This window comes from Mandrillus leucophaeus, unplaced genomic scaffold, assembly GCF_000951045.1.
Source record: "Mandrillus leucophaeus isolate KB7577 unplaced genomic scaffold, Mleu.le_1.0 Scaffold194, whole genome shotgun sequence".
Lineage (NCBI taxonomy): Eukaryota > Metazoa > Chordata > Mammalia > Primates > Cercopithecidae > Mandrillus > Mandrillus leucophaeus.
In genome coordinates this window covers 3277888-3292628 of record NW_012101965.1, presented here as the reverse complement: position 1 = coordinate 3292628, position 14741 = coordinate 3277888, and the positions used below count along the sequence as shown (strand labels likewise).

The 14741-nt window shown below is 38.9% G+C and overlaps 1 protein-coding gene across 4 annotated transcripts in view; it reads right to left on the bottom strand.

Moving 5' to 3' along the window:
• BCLAF1 (BCL2-associated transcription factor 1) overlaps positions 1-14425 on the bottom strand; it is a 31734-nt gene extending 17309 nt beyond the window's left edge. For 2 of the 4 annotated variants that reach the window (XR_001005928.1, XM_011978431.1), the window contains exons 1-6: positions 14270-14425; positions 7172-7275; positions 4406-4519; positions 2521-3432; positions 486-1151; positions 177-346 (exon numbers count right to left, since the gene is read on the bottom strand). Coding sequence is in view for 3 of the 4 variants with exons in the window: in XM_011978431.1 (XP_011833821.1) it covers positions 177-346; positions 486-1151; positions 2521-3432; positions 4406-4509 (1852 nt within the window). In the remaining variant the exon portion in view is untranslated. The remainder of the gene's footprint in view (positions 1-176; positions 347-485; positions 1152-2520; positions 3433-4405; positions 4520-7171; positions 7276-14269) is intronic. The other 2 variants (XM_011978434.1, XM_011978432.1) reach the window with 2 other exon arrangements.
• Positions 14426-14741: the final 316 nt, after the last annotated feature.

Below are 14741 nucleotides of genomic sequence, written 5' to 3'. Positions count from 1 at the left end.
AAGTTTCAATGCTATCAAGACTAGGGACTCTTCCATGAAACTACTTTTCCAAGTTTTAATAGCATTGATGTGTATTTGCTAGCCCTGGGGTACATGAATTATTAAGCATAATTACTCATTTTTTTATTTGCATGCAAGAGAAATTTAATTCACAATACTAAACATACTAAGCATACCTTTAACATGATGAACCAAGGACACAATGTGTTGAATAAATGACTCTGAAGTGCTTTTGCTGGCCTGTGGCAACTTAATGTGGTCAAAGATGGATCGGAACTCTTGCTCCTTCTTGACAGAATGGACAAGTGTACTAGCAAGCAGCCTGTCTTTAGTCAAGGAAGCAGGTCTGGAACATATTGATAACACACACACACAAAATATACCATTGGTTTAAATAAAAAAATGGTATGTTCAGAAAGTTTAAGATAATTAACTGGAATATTAACTACCCACAGATTATTTACTGGGGATCAATATGGAATTACCTGTTAGAATCATCAAGAGGAACAGGTGCCATTTTGAGTTTGACTTCAGGACGATGAGAATCACTCGCTATCATTTTGATCCTAAGTGGGCTTTCCTCTCTGAAGGTAGATTTTTCTCGTGCATCCAGATTCTTGTGTAGAGGGGGACTGTAATCAAAGAGGTCTTTGAGCTTTTCAGACTTTACCTGCTCAGGTGACTGAGTTTCTTTCTTTACTGTTATTCTTTCAGAATTTTTGTCTTCTTCTTTGTGCTTATCTTTTGTAGTGCTAGGCCTTTCCACTACATATCCAGTCTCTTTAAGTTTATAATTTTTTTCTTCTCTAAATCCATCACTTTCTCTATTGCCTTTCAGTGAAACTTTGGACTTGTACTTGAGTCCTTCCTCCTCAGTATTCCGGTGAGATGCAGTAGCAAAACTTTTACCCTGATCTGCGAGGACTGACTTCCTGAACTGTCTATAATCCTCTGTCTCCTCTGTGTCATCCCCTTCTGAATCATTAAACTTTTGTTTTCCAGACTCTTTATCACTGAAGTAATCTAGAGCTTCCTGATCTTCCCATTCTCCCTCTGCCCTCCCTTTCTCTGATCCTTTCTCTTTTGAAGCCTCTTTATCCCTGGTATTACCCCTATCAAGCAGGAATACTCTAGACTCTTCATCTGTGAACCTGCGAATAAGCAAAGAAGAGGATAGTAACTCTGGATTGCATTCACTGTAGATCGCTTCCATATTTAAATGTGTTGCCCAATCCCTCAGGACCAGCAAGAGAGAAAAAACCCTATTGAAAAGTGCTTTTTCAGATCCCACTTTTAAAAATCATTGAAAGTATCCATATAGAACTTATGTACTAACTTTTAAAATAAATTTACATTTGACTTCTGAAGTTTAAAAAGTAAAGCCAACCAAAAACCTGTCCTATTTAGTCACAATCCACAATTCTGCACTATCATGAACTTCTAGAGATTGCCTGAATTTAATTTTTGAAGCTAAGAACCACTAAGGATAATACACATTATGTTAGAATTCTATTGATAACTACCCCCCAAAATTCAGACTGTTTCACTTACTTATCTATTAATATAAACAAGAGTTCACACAAATGGATTTAAATACCATTCCAGTAATACTCTTTATGAGCATCACAAAACAGTTCATATCTACTTGCTCTACAAAAATAATGATTTCTGGCACTGTTTCATAGAAACTAATGATCAGCTCAATCATAAATTCTAGGTTGTGCAGTGGTATTCCACAAACAGCATGTTTCCTCTATTTTCTCACTTTTAAGTCAAATCACAATATATGAAGCAACCAATTTTCATTGTTAGCAACTTTCAGCAACACTTGAGATCAGAATTTAAACAATGTTATCTGTTTCAAACGTCATTAGTCAGTGAGAAATACCATTACCTTTTGTATAGTCAGGCTGAAATCATTAAATATTGACAGCCAGACTGTTTATGACACCTAAGAACATGCAATATAGCTGCATTATTTATGTAGGTCACATTCTAATAATGAAAAGAACAAAATAAGCCTCCAATGCTTTAATAAACTAAATTTCTAAAAGATTTACAGTTATTAACAACATATATCATTTAGTTATGCTCTAAGCTACTCAACTTCTCCTCATCTGTATTTTTAATTCTGGACCGAAAATGGTAAAATTAAGAGGAGAAACAGAAATTAGTGGTTTTTTTTTTTTCTTTTTAAAGAGACAGGGTCTTGCTCTGTTGCCCAGGCTGGAGTGCAGTAGGCACAATCATAGCTCACCAAAGCCTTGAACTCCTGGGCTCAAGAGATCCTCCCGCCTCAGCCTCCTGAGTAGCTGGATACATTAATTTTTATTAAAACACTTAGCTTCCAAAGTTCACCAGATAAAAGTAAAAACAATTTGGAATTATCTTAAAATGAAGGAAGTCAAGAGTAAAAACCGCTAGTTAAACATGTATCACAAATTTACGTCTTTTAATTCCAAATAGAATTCAAAGAACAAAAACAATATTATACTGTAGATTCTGTATTTTAGTTTTTACCTTTTTAAGAACTTCCCAGTCTTTGCAGTTTCCTGATCTCCACCATCAGGATAAAATGAGGAACGGCCCCTAGACTCATCTCTTGGAGCATTCTGTGGTGTGATTGTCTTTGCAGGACTTCTTCGTGAAGGTATGTGATGAATTGGACTATTCTGAGAGGGACTGTATCGACTAGATCCATTTCCAACAGAACCAGACCCAGACCTTTCAGGACTATGCTGAATGGAATGTGAATGCTGAGAAGGAGTATTTTTTGCAGAGTGAACTGTACTGAGCATGGGAGCATCAGAGCAAGATGAACTCTGACTAGGTGGTGTAGCAATAGGTGAAGGACTATGGGGTGATCTAGGACTATTATCATAAGCTGAAAGGCCAGGCCAAATATCACCGGATGTGGCTGATGACTTATTAAATTCATCGATAGATTCAGATGGGTCATGTTCAAATGTATCTTTCGGTTCCTCCTGTGATTTACTTTTCAACGGACTCTCTTCTTGGGGTTCCCCTTCAGCTTTTTTGGTTTGTTTTTCCTGAGACCCTCGTCTTTTAGAAACAGGAGATTTGCTATATGGGGATGAAGAACGAGAAGAGGATGATCTTGGAGACCTAGAAGATCTATATGACCGGCGAGATCTGCTTCTGGATCTTTGAGAAGAAACGGATCTTCTTTTTGGACTCCTGGAACGTGAACGACCTCGTCTAGGACTCCTAGAGTGCCTTCTATTCCAGACAGGTCTATAACCACCTCGATGATATCTACCTCCTCCTCCTTGATAATACCCTCTACCCCTTCCTCTGTACCCGTAAGGTCGTCTCATTCCTCTATTATTTCTGTAATCACGACGATAATCTCTAGAATACATACGATCTCTACTACGAGACCTTGAATATGTTCTGGAACGAGACCTAGAACTAAAAATGAAATAAATATCAATGCAAGAAAAATAAAGCATTCCATCTTACCATTCTAAATACTCTGGTTGAAAATAACATGTAAATAAATGGTAAAGATAAAAATAGACTTTTTTAAAAAACCTCATCTGTACAAAAGTTTATAGTTTCTAATCAAAAAGCCTAAGGTAAATACTGAGAGAATACATTAAAGACCTTAAAAATAAAGGCACAAAACACACACACACACACACGTGCGTGTGTTATATATATATCACACACATTAGGACATATTAGCAAATTGTAGTACATCTAGGCAAGCACTTAAACTGATAATTGTGAAAGAATATTTAATGGGATGACATAATATACAGTTAAATGGGGGAAAAGATTACACAAAACTGTATCAGTGAGATACTATTAATTAAATATATACATAAAATAAAGTTAAGCCTGGGGGGGAAAAAAGAATAATCATCAACTACTATTAATTCTTAATGGGATTATGGTCATTTGTATTTTCAACTTCTGGTTTGTGTTTTCTATGCTAAGTATGTATTACTATTTAAAGAAAAATAACCAGAATTGTTAATTTTTTAACAAAAAGAATTATTTTGTTAGAATTCAAAGAATCAAAGTCGGAAATGAGAAACTATAAAACAATACGCACAGATTTTTCACTGTCAAATTCTTGCATTACCCAATTCATCTCTTAACATTGTGGACAAATACAAAGAAACCTACCATATATTATATAGTAAAATTTGAGACCTGGAGTCAGACTAACTGGATTTCAATCCAAGCTCTGCCATACTAGAGCTTGTTAGTTGAACATTCTCAATTTCTCGCTTACAATAAGGGTAACAACAGATCCATTTCACAGAGTTCTTAGAGAATAAAATACATTTTGGGGTTTAGCACTGTGTTTAAGATACGCATTCAACAAATAATAACTGATATCATCATTTTAAAAATTTAAAGCACATTAAATCACCTGTATCGCTTCTTTCTAGAATGAGATCTTGATCTTGATCGAGAACTAGACTGTGATCTAGACTTTGACCTTGAAGAATGTGATCTAGAATTGGAGCGACCCATTTCTTTTCTCCTAATCAAATGATAGGGCAAAAAAAGGTTAAAATTACAATATGATTTTTTAAATTTTACGTTATTTATTTTCAGATAAAATTTGATTTTTACAAGTTTCTCAAAGGCTATTATTCACCATCATTTTCAAATCAGTATTCAGAAGACAAGTCAATTATCCCTGACTAAAACTGTTTTCACCTGCATGATAGATACTGTAGATTAAAGACACAATTGCAGATTTTTATGGACTGCCCCACTTAGGTGCCTCAATCCAAAAAGGCAGCAGCTACAGAAGCCAGAAAGAGCAATGAGATCAGACTGCAGCAGCATGTTATGTGTTATTCCATGCCCAATACAAATGCCTACCTCTCCTGTAAGAAAGATAAATAAATAATAAAGGTATTACAGATAAGGCAACTGAAATAAAATAAAGTGTCACAATACTAACAGAAAATAAACCTACTAGGCTGTTATCTTGTGTTTTATGGCCTTGAAAATGAGACTGAGCTGACCACTCCATATACACAATACTGTCTGGAGTGGTACTATATAGTATACAGGACACAAAGTTTCTGAACAGCTGGCGCCGTGGGTCTGCTCTCAGTACTCATGACTCCAGAATAAAGTGGACTTTTGTGACGACTAGTTCACCCTGAAGCTTTGTTAAGAAGATATAAGAAGAATAAAATATAAAGAATTGGAGGGATTACTTCAAGAAAGATATATTGGAACTACAAGAAAAAACACTTGGGCACCAGTAGTTTAACTTTTCTAAACACTACATGGTATCCAATGCTATAATTAGACCTCAATGGGTACAGAAATCAGTAACTGTCAGAACTAATTGATTTATAAGATCTACTCCTCACAAAATTGAAAAAATATACATACACAGCAAATCACTGCATGTACATCCCAAATGTCACATTTTCAACTTTTCAATGATTGAGATATCTTAGCCTCTCAAGCTTGTTTTTGCTGCATAGAACTATTTCCAAATTTACACTAACTTACCAAAAAGTATTTATTTCAATAAAAATCAACTTATTAAACTTCTAACAGCTTGCAATTCCCATAATACTTAAATAGTATCTCCTACAACCAAATATTTTTGAAGGCACTTATTTTACCTACCTAGACTTTGTTCAGTATAATAAAATACTATTTGGAGGTACTAAGATGAGTTCAGTTATAGAAGAGGTAATGGTAATACCTGGATAGTTCCTCATCAAACAATATAAATAACAAATTCATGCTGATTTCAAAACAGAACATAACTATCCTCTAATAGACTACCACCTTTGTCTTCTCTCACTCTTCTTCTGAATCCCAAGGGAGCAAGAAATACATAAAGACAGAAATAAAACATAGGTTCAGGGTTCAAAAAGGCAGAATAAGAATTCCACAACACAGAAGAAAGAAATTTAGCATTAACATAGGGAGATCTGATACCTCGTAGAACACAAATTTGGTTTAGCAACTGTAGTTTTGACAACATCATGAAATTGGCAAAAACCAAATTTACAGCCTGTAAAGGAAGGAACCTCGGCCACTGGGAACTGCGACATTCTAGTGCTATCTGATTTCAAAATTCTGTCCTCCCAAACATTTTAAAAGAATATAAATACGTAATTTACATTCATTGTGATCAAATTTACTTTAAGATATTTATTTTTATCCCACTCTGAGATAATCAGACACACTGTAAGAAGAAACCAGAGCTGGAAATGATTTTGGAGATCCAGTCCAGCAATAAGGCAACATTCTTTTCCATTGTATTAATCCGTAAATAAAACACTATGAGTTTACTAAGAGCTAGAGATGCTGTGTTGTGCTGTATCTCCAGAATCTCTGTTCTTGGCTCGAGGCTTTTTGGATGGTAATTTCTGTTAAGGTTTCATGAATTCTGTAGGCTTTTCCAGTCAACAGGATGTAGTTGGGCTTGTGGCACATAAGCACAACAGGTATTTAATAAGTAACTATCAAATGAATGCATTCCCCAGAACCTGGATATTTTTTAAAGCAGCAAGTTTATTTTTAAAGGTTTGTGTTTTGCTTTGTTTTTTAATAGCTACACCTGAAACTTCAAAAACTAATGGAAAGAAAGCATGCCTATCAAATAGCAGTCTAAAAGAAATGGATATCTTCTGCTCTACTGCAAAAATACACTTAGGAAAAAAGCTAAGAACATGGTCTCTGCATTTAAACTACATGAATTCAAACTTCTTAAGTTCCCTGAGCCTGTTCCTCAACTGTAAAACAAAGAAAATAACAGTGCCTACTTCGTAGACTTGTAGAGGACTTAATGAGTTGATAAACTTAATTCACTTAACACACCTAGCACATAAGAAACAATCAATTTGAATTACCTAAACACTACAGTAGAAACAAGTTATGAATCTCCTCTTGTTTACATTAGGGAAAATGGGTTAAGTAGCAGAGTTTATCTTGTATGTCCTGAGTCTTTTAGTAGATGTGTTTATAGAAATAGAAAAAGCAGGAACACAACCTGGAAGAAGACAGAAAAAGAACCTTTTTCCTAAAACTAACTTAATATCTGACTTACTTCATACAAGCCACCAAAATAAACAAAAAACTGAATCATCAATTCAGTAGTGACATTTCCTCAAAAAAGTCAAAACTGAAAACTAGAAAAATGAATGCTCTTTACCTTGGCTTTAAGCAGGATCAAGAAGTCAAGTGAAGTCTTTCAGATACTGTAAATATTCCTCCTGGAGAGAATGCTCTGAGAGATTAAACTCTAAATTCAAATTCCTAGCGAAGACAAAAAAACATTACATTGATTTATGTTAAATTAAATAACCATTATTTACAATGCATATAATGGGCACTGCAATAAACTCTATTAAATGCACTTACAATTTCAGGGAAGGAAAAACTAATTCAGGAAATAGGAAACTTTCAACCATAAAAGCCTAAAACTCAACTTTTTTGTAAACCACAATGCAGTAGTGTATTATGAAACTGACAGCATCTTTTTACTTTTAACTACCTGAATTCTAATTTTAGCAATTTGAGGTTTAGGAAACATGATATGTTGTCGTTCCATCAGAAAATTCCAAGGTAGCTAACATAATGCCATCTTGTTAGAGGGGCAAGGTAGCACAAGCCAGTAGTCCCAGTTACTTGGGAAGCCGAGGCAGAAGGAGTTTGACGCTGCAATGCGCTGTGATCATACCTGGGACTAGCTACTGCACTCTAGCCTTGGCAACATAGCAAGACCCCATCTCAAAAAAAAAAAAAAAATGTAATCTATAATTTTCATAATGCTCTACTTTATAACATCTAAAATATGAGTTTAATGTTCTGCTACTTATTCTCTTTGGTACTTCCTTTCACACAATTTAGTTTCATGTGAAACTGATTTTAAAATCCACATTAACAGCCGTCATAGTAACTTCAAATTCTGTGCCTAAAAGCATCTTGATACATGTATATTCAAATAAAAGAACAGTCAGCAATGAAACTTTTATCTATTGAAAGTATTCTTCCTAAAATAATTTATCATTACTCTGTAAATACACTTTGCACAAAATATTCAAGTTACCAATACTGAAAAGTTTAGCTCTGTGTATATTCATATCAAGTATGTGCAAAGGATAGTCTAAAGCACTAGGGGAACAGAAACTAAAGAATACAAGATTAATATATGCCAGCACTCAGAAGAATTCATGAACAAGTTTAAATGGAAATCTGTAACTCTCACCAAGATCCAATTTTAAAAATAAAATGAGACTGGAAATACAAAGAAGAAATAGTAACATTAAAGTGGTGAATCAAGAATAGTGTCTCCTAAAATATCCATGGCCCTCCAACTGGGGAGAGATTTGAAGTTCAGGCTAGGAAGGAGGAATCGGAACCTATTATGGGAAACATACTAAAAAAGTAGTAAAGTCAAAAAGCCAAGTAAGGCTGGGTACAAAACAAAAGGATTTCTAAAGGACATATAAGTTTAGTTTTTAAAATATCAAAACCCCAAGTGGCCAGAGGAAAAAAATGGCAGTATTTTAAACTGGAGTACTGATAAAAAACTGTATTCTGACCTGGAAAGTCATTACTACTGATTCACTCCTAGAAGTGATACAAGGCTCATTTTAGCTAACATTTTCCTAAACAATTTCAAAAGGCTAATTTCTATATATATCCAAAGAAGACTCAACTGCCAGATCTCTTTACTGCAAGTCATGATATTTTGAAGTTCAAAGAAAATAAACACTAGATACAAAAAACTGACAGAAGAGGGAACATAGGCTGTTAGACCAGTGGATATACATTCCTGTTCACAATTTATAAATATATTCAAGTATCCACACCAATAACTCAAATAACACACAAAATGTGATACAATAAATAAATCAGTATCAAAGCTGATTAGTTCAGCTAATTTTTAAAAAATGAAAGTCTATATACAAAGCACAATACTAATTACTATAGGAAATATGTCTATGTAAGTGGTCCCTGCCTTCCAAAAACCAAAGCAAGAACAGATATCAGCAATAAATCACAGTAAACTAAACATCTAAATACCAGCCATGTGCCAAGAACCGTGCTAGGTGACTTAAATAAAATAATCTCATATTTGATCCTAATAATCTCATGAGCTACATATTAATCCCATCTTTCAAATACAGAGAACTCTAAACTTTGCAAATAACTTGAAGTAAGTGCCTTACATGCCAGACACTACTATTCTAATGCTGGGAATACAGCATTTTAAGAAGGACTTTAAGTTCCCTACTCTCTTGAAGCTTTCAGAGAGGGGAAGACAGAAAACAAGAAAAAAATCAAATGGTGGCAAGTGCCACATTGGAGAGGGGGGAAAAAGTACAAGCTGACATGCAGAGGAGGTGGGCGGGGGCACTACTTAGGTGGATCCTTGGGCCCTCTTTAAGGAGGTAACATTTGGGTCTAAGGACAGGGAACACAGAAAAGATCCACAGAGGAAAGAGCATACTAGGCAGAGGACACAAACTTAGCAAATTCAGGACAGAAACACCAATAAGAAGGTTGAGGCAATGTGATCAAGGAGTTGAGCGTATGAAATAAGGCAGCAGGAGGAGGAATGGACCAGATCAAATAGCATCTAGTAGATCACCAAAAGGGGTCAGGATTTTACTTGATTGAGAAACCCTTGCAGGGTTTGCTTGGGTGAGTCACTCATCTGATTTCATTTTAAGATGGCTTCTATATAAAAAATAAACAGCAATGAAAAAAAGAGGCAAATTCAAGATGTGGTTTGTCAAAATGACTTGTTAATGGATTGTTAGGGGTGTGAAGTACAGAGAGAGGAAAAATGAAAAATCACTAGTGCCCTTAAATTCTAGGTTTTAGATTTAAACATCTCGGAGAAGGACAAGTTTGAGGGAGAAAACAAAAGATATGTTTGCCGTTTTTTGTGCCCATAGTCGGACTGTAAATGGTTAATCCAAAATTTGACTGAAATCTTCTGACTCCAACTCCAGTGCTCTTTCTTCAATACCCTAAAAGGTGCCTGAGGTGGCCAAAACCCAAATACAGAATTAAAAATGCCAAATTAACCTTCCCTTTATTACAACCAAGATCATTTAATAGATTCCCACTTGTATAGAGAGATAAGGAATAAATTGCAGTATGTATCTTTAGCCAATTGACACACTAACCAATGAGGAACACAGGATAAAATAAAGCAGGTTTTATTTTTAAAAATAAGGTTCTTAAATATCTAAACAGAGCCTATCTTTCATGAAATAATACATAATGACCAGCTAGAACATAAGTGATCAGAAACTAGCTAGAAAACAATTATATCAGGCCAGGCATGGTGGCTCACCGTGTAATCCCTGCACTTTGGGAGGCTGAGGTGAGCAGATCCTGAGGTTACAAGTTCGAGACCAGCCTGGCCAACATGGGGAAACCCCGTCTCTACTAAAAATACCAGAACTAGCCAGACGTGGTGGTGCACGTCTATAGTCCTAGGTACTCCAGAGTCTGAGGCAGAAGAATCACTCGAACCCAGGAGGCAGAGATTGCAGTGAGCAAAAATTGCACCACTGCACCCCAGCCTGGGCAAGAGCAAGGCTGTCTCAAAAAAAAAAAAGAGAAAATTTGATCAGAGCAAAGAAACTGGATTCAACAAAATATCCAAGACAAAGTCACCCAAAATGAATTCTTTAAGATTACGATTTCAAGCATACTTGATCCTAGTCTTCATTTTAGCAGACTCAAGGAGTTTGGTCCCCAGATTGTTGTAAACAAAGTAATGCTATTTCCATCTTTTCAAATCCTAAAAATATAGCCCATGACTATTATTCCAGTTGACTAGATTCAAATCCTGGCTCAGCCATTAACTAACTGACCAACACTGAACAAGTTAACTTAATCTGTCAGCTTCAAATTCTGTTGGTGTTTTTTTGTTTTTTGTTTTTGTTTGTTTTTTTAAGGCTACTAATGGTACTTCCTTACAAGTCCAGGGTTAAATGAACTAAGGCACGTAAACAGCTTAGTTTAATGTTTGGCTCATGGTATACAATCTAGCATTAGCCATCATTATTGGTAAACCTTGTTTAGGCAGCCTTTCTACAAGCTAACCACGTTTACTTAAAATGATTCTTGCATGTAAGGTTACCTTAATATTTTTGATACAGCATTAATCAACATCATTTAGAAGTCTTTCCAGACATGCTTAATAAAATGTCTGGGCTGGATGCAGTGGCTTACGCCTGTAATCCCAACACTTCGGGAGGCCAAGGTGGGTGGATCACCCCAGGTCAAGAGTTCAAGACCAGTCTGGCCAACATGGCAAAACCCTGTCTCTACTATAAATATAAAAATTAGCAGGGCGTGGCGGCGGTCGCCTCTAATCTCAGTTACTCTGGAGCCTGAGGCAGGAGAATCGCTTGAACCCGTGAGGTGGAAGTTGCAGTGAGCCAAGATCATGCCACTGCACTCCAGCCTGGATGACAGAGCAAGACACCATCTCAAAAACAGAAAAAGAAAAACTAGCCGGCCTTTGTGGCGTGAACCTGTAATCCCATGTAATCCCAGCTACTGGGGAGGCTGAGGCATGAGAATCACTTGAATCTGGGAGGCAGAGGTTGCAGTGAGCCAAGATCACGCCACTGCACGCCAGCCTGGGCGACAGAGCAAGCGTGTGTCTCAAAAAAAAAAAAAAGAAAAAGAAAGAAAAAAGAAAAATTAGCGGGACATGGTGGCAAGCGGGCGCCTGTAGTCCCAGCTACTTGGGAGGCTGAGACACGAGAATCGCTTGAACCAGGGAAGCGGAGGTTGCAGTGAGCCGAGATGGCGCCACTGCACTCCAGCCTGGGCTACAAAGCGAGTCTCTGTCTCAAACAAATAAACAAACAAAATTAAGGTGTTTGAAAACTCTAAAATACTACACAAATACAGGCTAGTATTATCTTCGTGTTAGTATACTAGCTGGTTTTCAGCCTTAGGGACAGTCAGAACATATTAAATGCTATGACTGAGGTAACACTTATTACCTGAGTGTAAACAATTAACAAATTCATATCCAACAAGTACCCAGAGATTTTAGCTTCTTAATTCCCTCTTCTACTTATTTACTAAATAACAAACCACTGTAAATTACACAGCTGAATTCAGCTAGTGTGCAACTACTGATTTCCAACGTAGTTTCCGGAAACTCCCAACCTAAGCCCTACATAGAACTGATAAAACTTTCTCCATTTCTAAGTCTTCTCATCACATAGTTAACCTCTTACAGCTTGCTGCCCACAAAAGTTTAATAAATTCAACCGAGGACGGGGACAGGGGCTCACCCCTGTAATCCCAGCACTTTGGGTGGGCCAGGCGAGTGGATCACCTGAGGTCAGGAGTTCGACACCAATATTGTGAAACCCCATCTGCACCAAAAATACAAAAATTAGCCGGGTGTGGTGGCGGGCGCCTGCAGTCCCAGCTGCTGGGGGGGAGGGGGGCGGGGGGCTGAGGCAGGAGAATCGCTTGGACCCGGAGACGGGAGGTTGCAATGAGCCGAGATTGGGCCACTGCACTCCTGCCTGGGCGACAGAGCGACATTCCGTCTCAAAAATAAATAAATACATAAATAAACCAGACCTGAGCTGAGCCTACCAGTGGGCCTATCAGACCTACAGGTCTGTCACCAAGTCTTACAATACCACTGTTCTTCAAAGTTAAGAAGGGCTCCGGCTAAACAGTCTCCTTTGCCACCATTTTAATTACCTGAATTAAAGAAGATATTTCAGTGTTCACCACAATGTAATGGTTAAAGTATGATATCACTAAGAGAAGATGCTCCAAGGTTGTTTACCATGAGCTACCTTTTTAAGTAACAAGGTCTCGCTCTGTTGCCCCCTCTGGAGTGCAGGGGGACGAGCATAGCTCCCCGCAGCCTCAACTCCCGCCGAGGAGTCACTTTTTCCCTCCCATCAAATTATTTATCCTGAATTGGTTATGACCAAAAATGCACAAACCTTGTAGCAGTTTTTCCTACGTAAAGGTTATTTACTGCCTAAACAGTATCCTAACATTTCAACTAGAGTCGAACTGAAATGAGAATTCACACGAGGAGCAATACATTTTGTTTTGCTTTGTAATACCAAAAAATTTGAAAGACGCTGTTGCAATGAGATGCAAGTGTGAAGTAGTTCATCTTTTTCATCAGTGTTAGCCACACTTGCTTTCAACTTGTCTTAATTCTTTTCCAATTCTAAAATGATTTTTCAAAAAGTCTGAGGTAGCGAAGTAGCTGCTGGTACTTCAGCTTGATTCTGAAGAAATAAATTTTAAAAGCGAATCTTAAAAGCCAACTCATGAATTTAAAATGAAGGCAAAGTCCAATTCGCCACTCCCACCCATTTTTCACACCAGCTGTCTACCAATTGTGGCTGCAACTTTTCTGACACGACTAAACGGGCTGAATCACTTGCTGAAGACTCGGCTTCGCTAGTACTCGTGAAGAACCGCACTTTCAGCCGGATGGGGCAGGGCCAGGCTCAGAACCACCAGCTAAGACCCAATCCCCTCGCTAGGGAAACGTAACTAGGCAACCACCACAAGTCAACAGCGCGCGCTAGCTTCAAAACAGCGGGTTGCAGGGGGTACTGAAATTAACTCCAGAGAACCAGGGTCAGCAGCGAGGGGCAGAACAGAGCCCTAAAACCTAGTAGCATCACAAAAACGAGGCATCAACTGACCGGTAGTCTGAAGCTGGGGAGTTGTTTTAAAGACCACGAGAAAAGGGGCAGACCTACTCCACGCACTTTGCTGCGGGTCACAGTTATTTTCTCAAAACCCCAAAGGCCAGGAAGAAAGGTGGCAGTCCCAGCCAATGAGAGGCGGACACAAGTTGCACCTCTGGCGGCCGTCGGCGCCGTAGGCGGGGGAGAAAGAAAGGAACGAGCGCGCGTGCGCGGAAGGCTCAGGCGGCCGCGCGCAGGGACACAGGCTGAAAAAATGGGGGAAGGGTGGAAGAGGAATATATGCGCACGCGCACCGGAGGCCGCGCGGGCTCTGGGTCTCGAGCCAGGTTCGCAAACACGAGCGCGCGCGCCGTTAGCACTGCTCAGCGCCCCCGCCCGGCCTTTTCGGCCCGTAGTGCCTCGAAAACCTGAAGGAAGCTGACGAAAAAACGCACAAATAACGGCGCAACGTCTCCTTGGTTCTCCTTTTGCCGCCAACCCGTCACCACCCACAGAAGAGTCAAAAATATGGCCTGTCCTCGGTCTTCACTGCTTCTTGAGTAACTTGAATACAGCGCGAGGCCTACCTGACACGCCGAATCGCGGTTCCGGGGATTTATCTCCGTTGCAACCACACAGCGGCCATTTCCCGACTCAAGAACGCGAGGAAAACCATAGAGGTACCTTCGACGCGCTAGCTCGTCTCCGTCACTTCCGATCTGGGGCGTGGCCTCGGGTGCCGCTAAATATGCGGGCAAGCCCCGCCCACCCTTCCGCTCTGGTCCGGCTTCCTGGCTGCTATTAAGATGTTGCCTGAGGCCTTCTGGGAAGTCGCGTGGCTGGTCTCGCGCGAAGGTGTGGCGGCCCCGCCCTCTGGTCCGTAGCGACGGCCTTGGCCGGAGAGGCGGTAGAGTGGGGTGGGTATTTTGCTAGGCCTGAGTTAGCTTGGCCGTAAGGCGCTTTTTGTTGGCGTCTCTGCCTAGTTCCGAGGAGACCCTCTAGACCTCACCGCCGCCCCTACTTTTTACCTCAGTAAGCTTGTGTGGTCTGTTCTTTCTG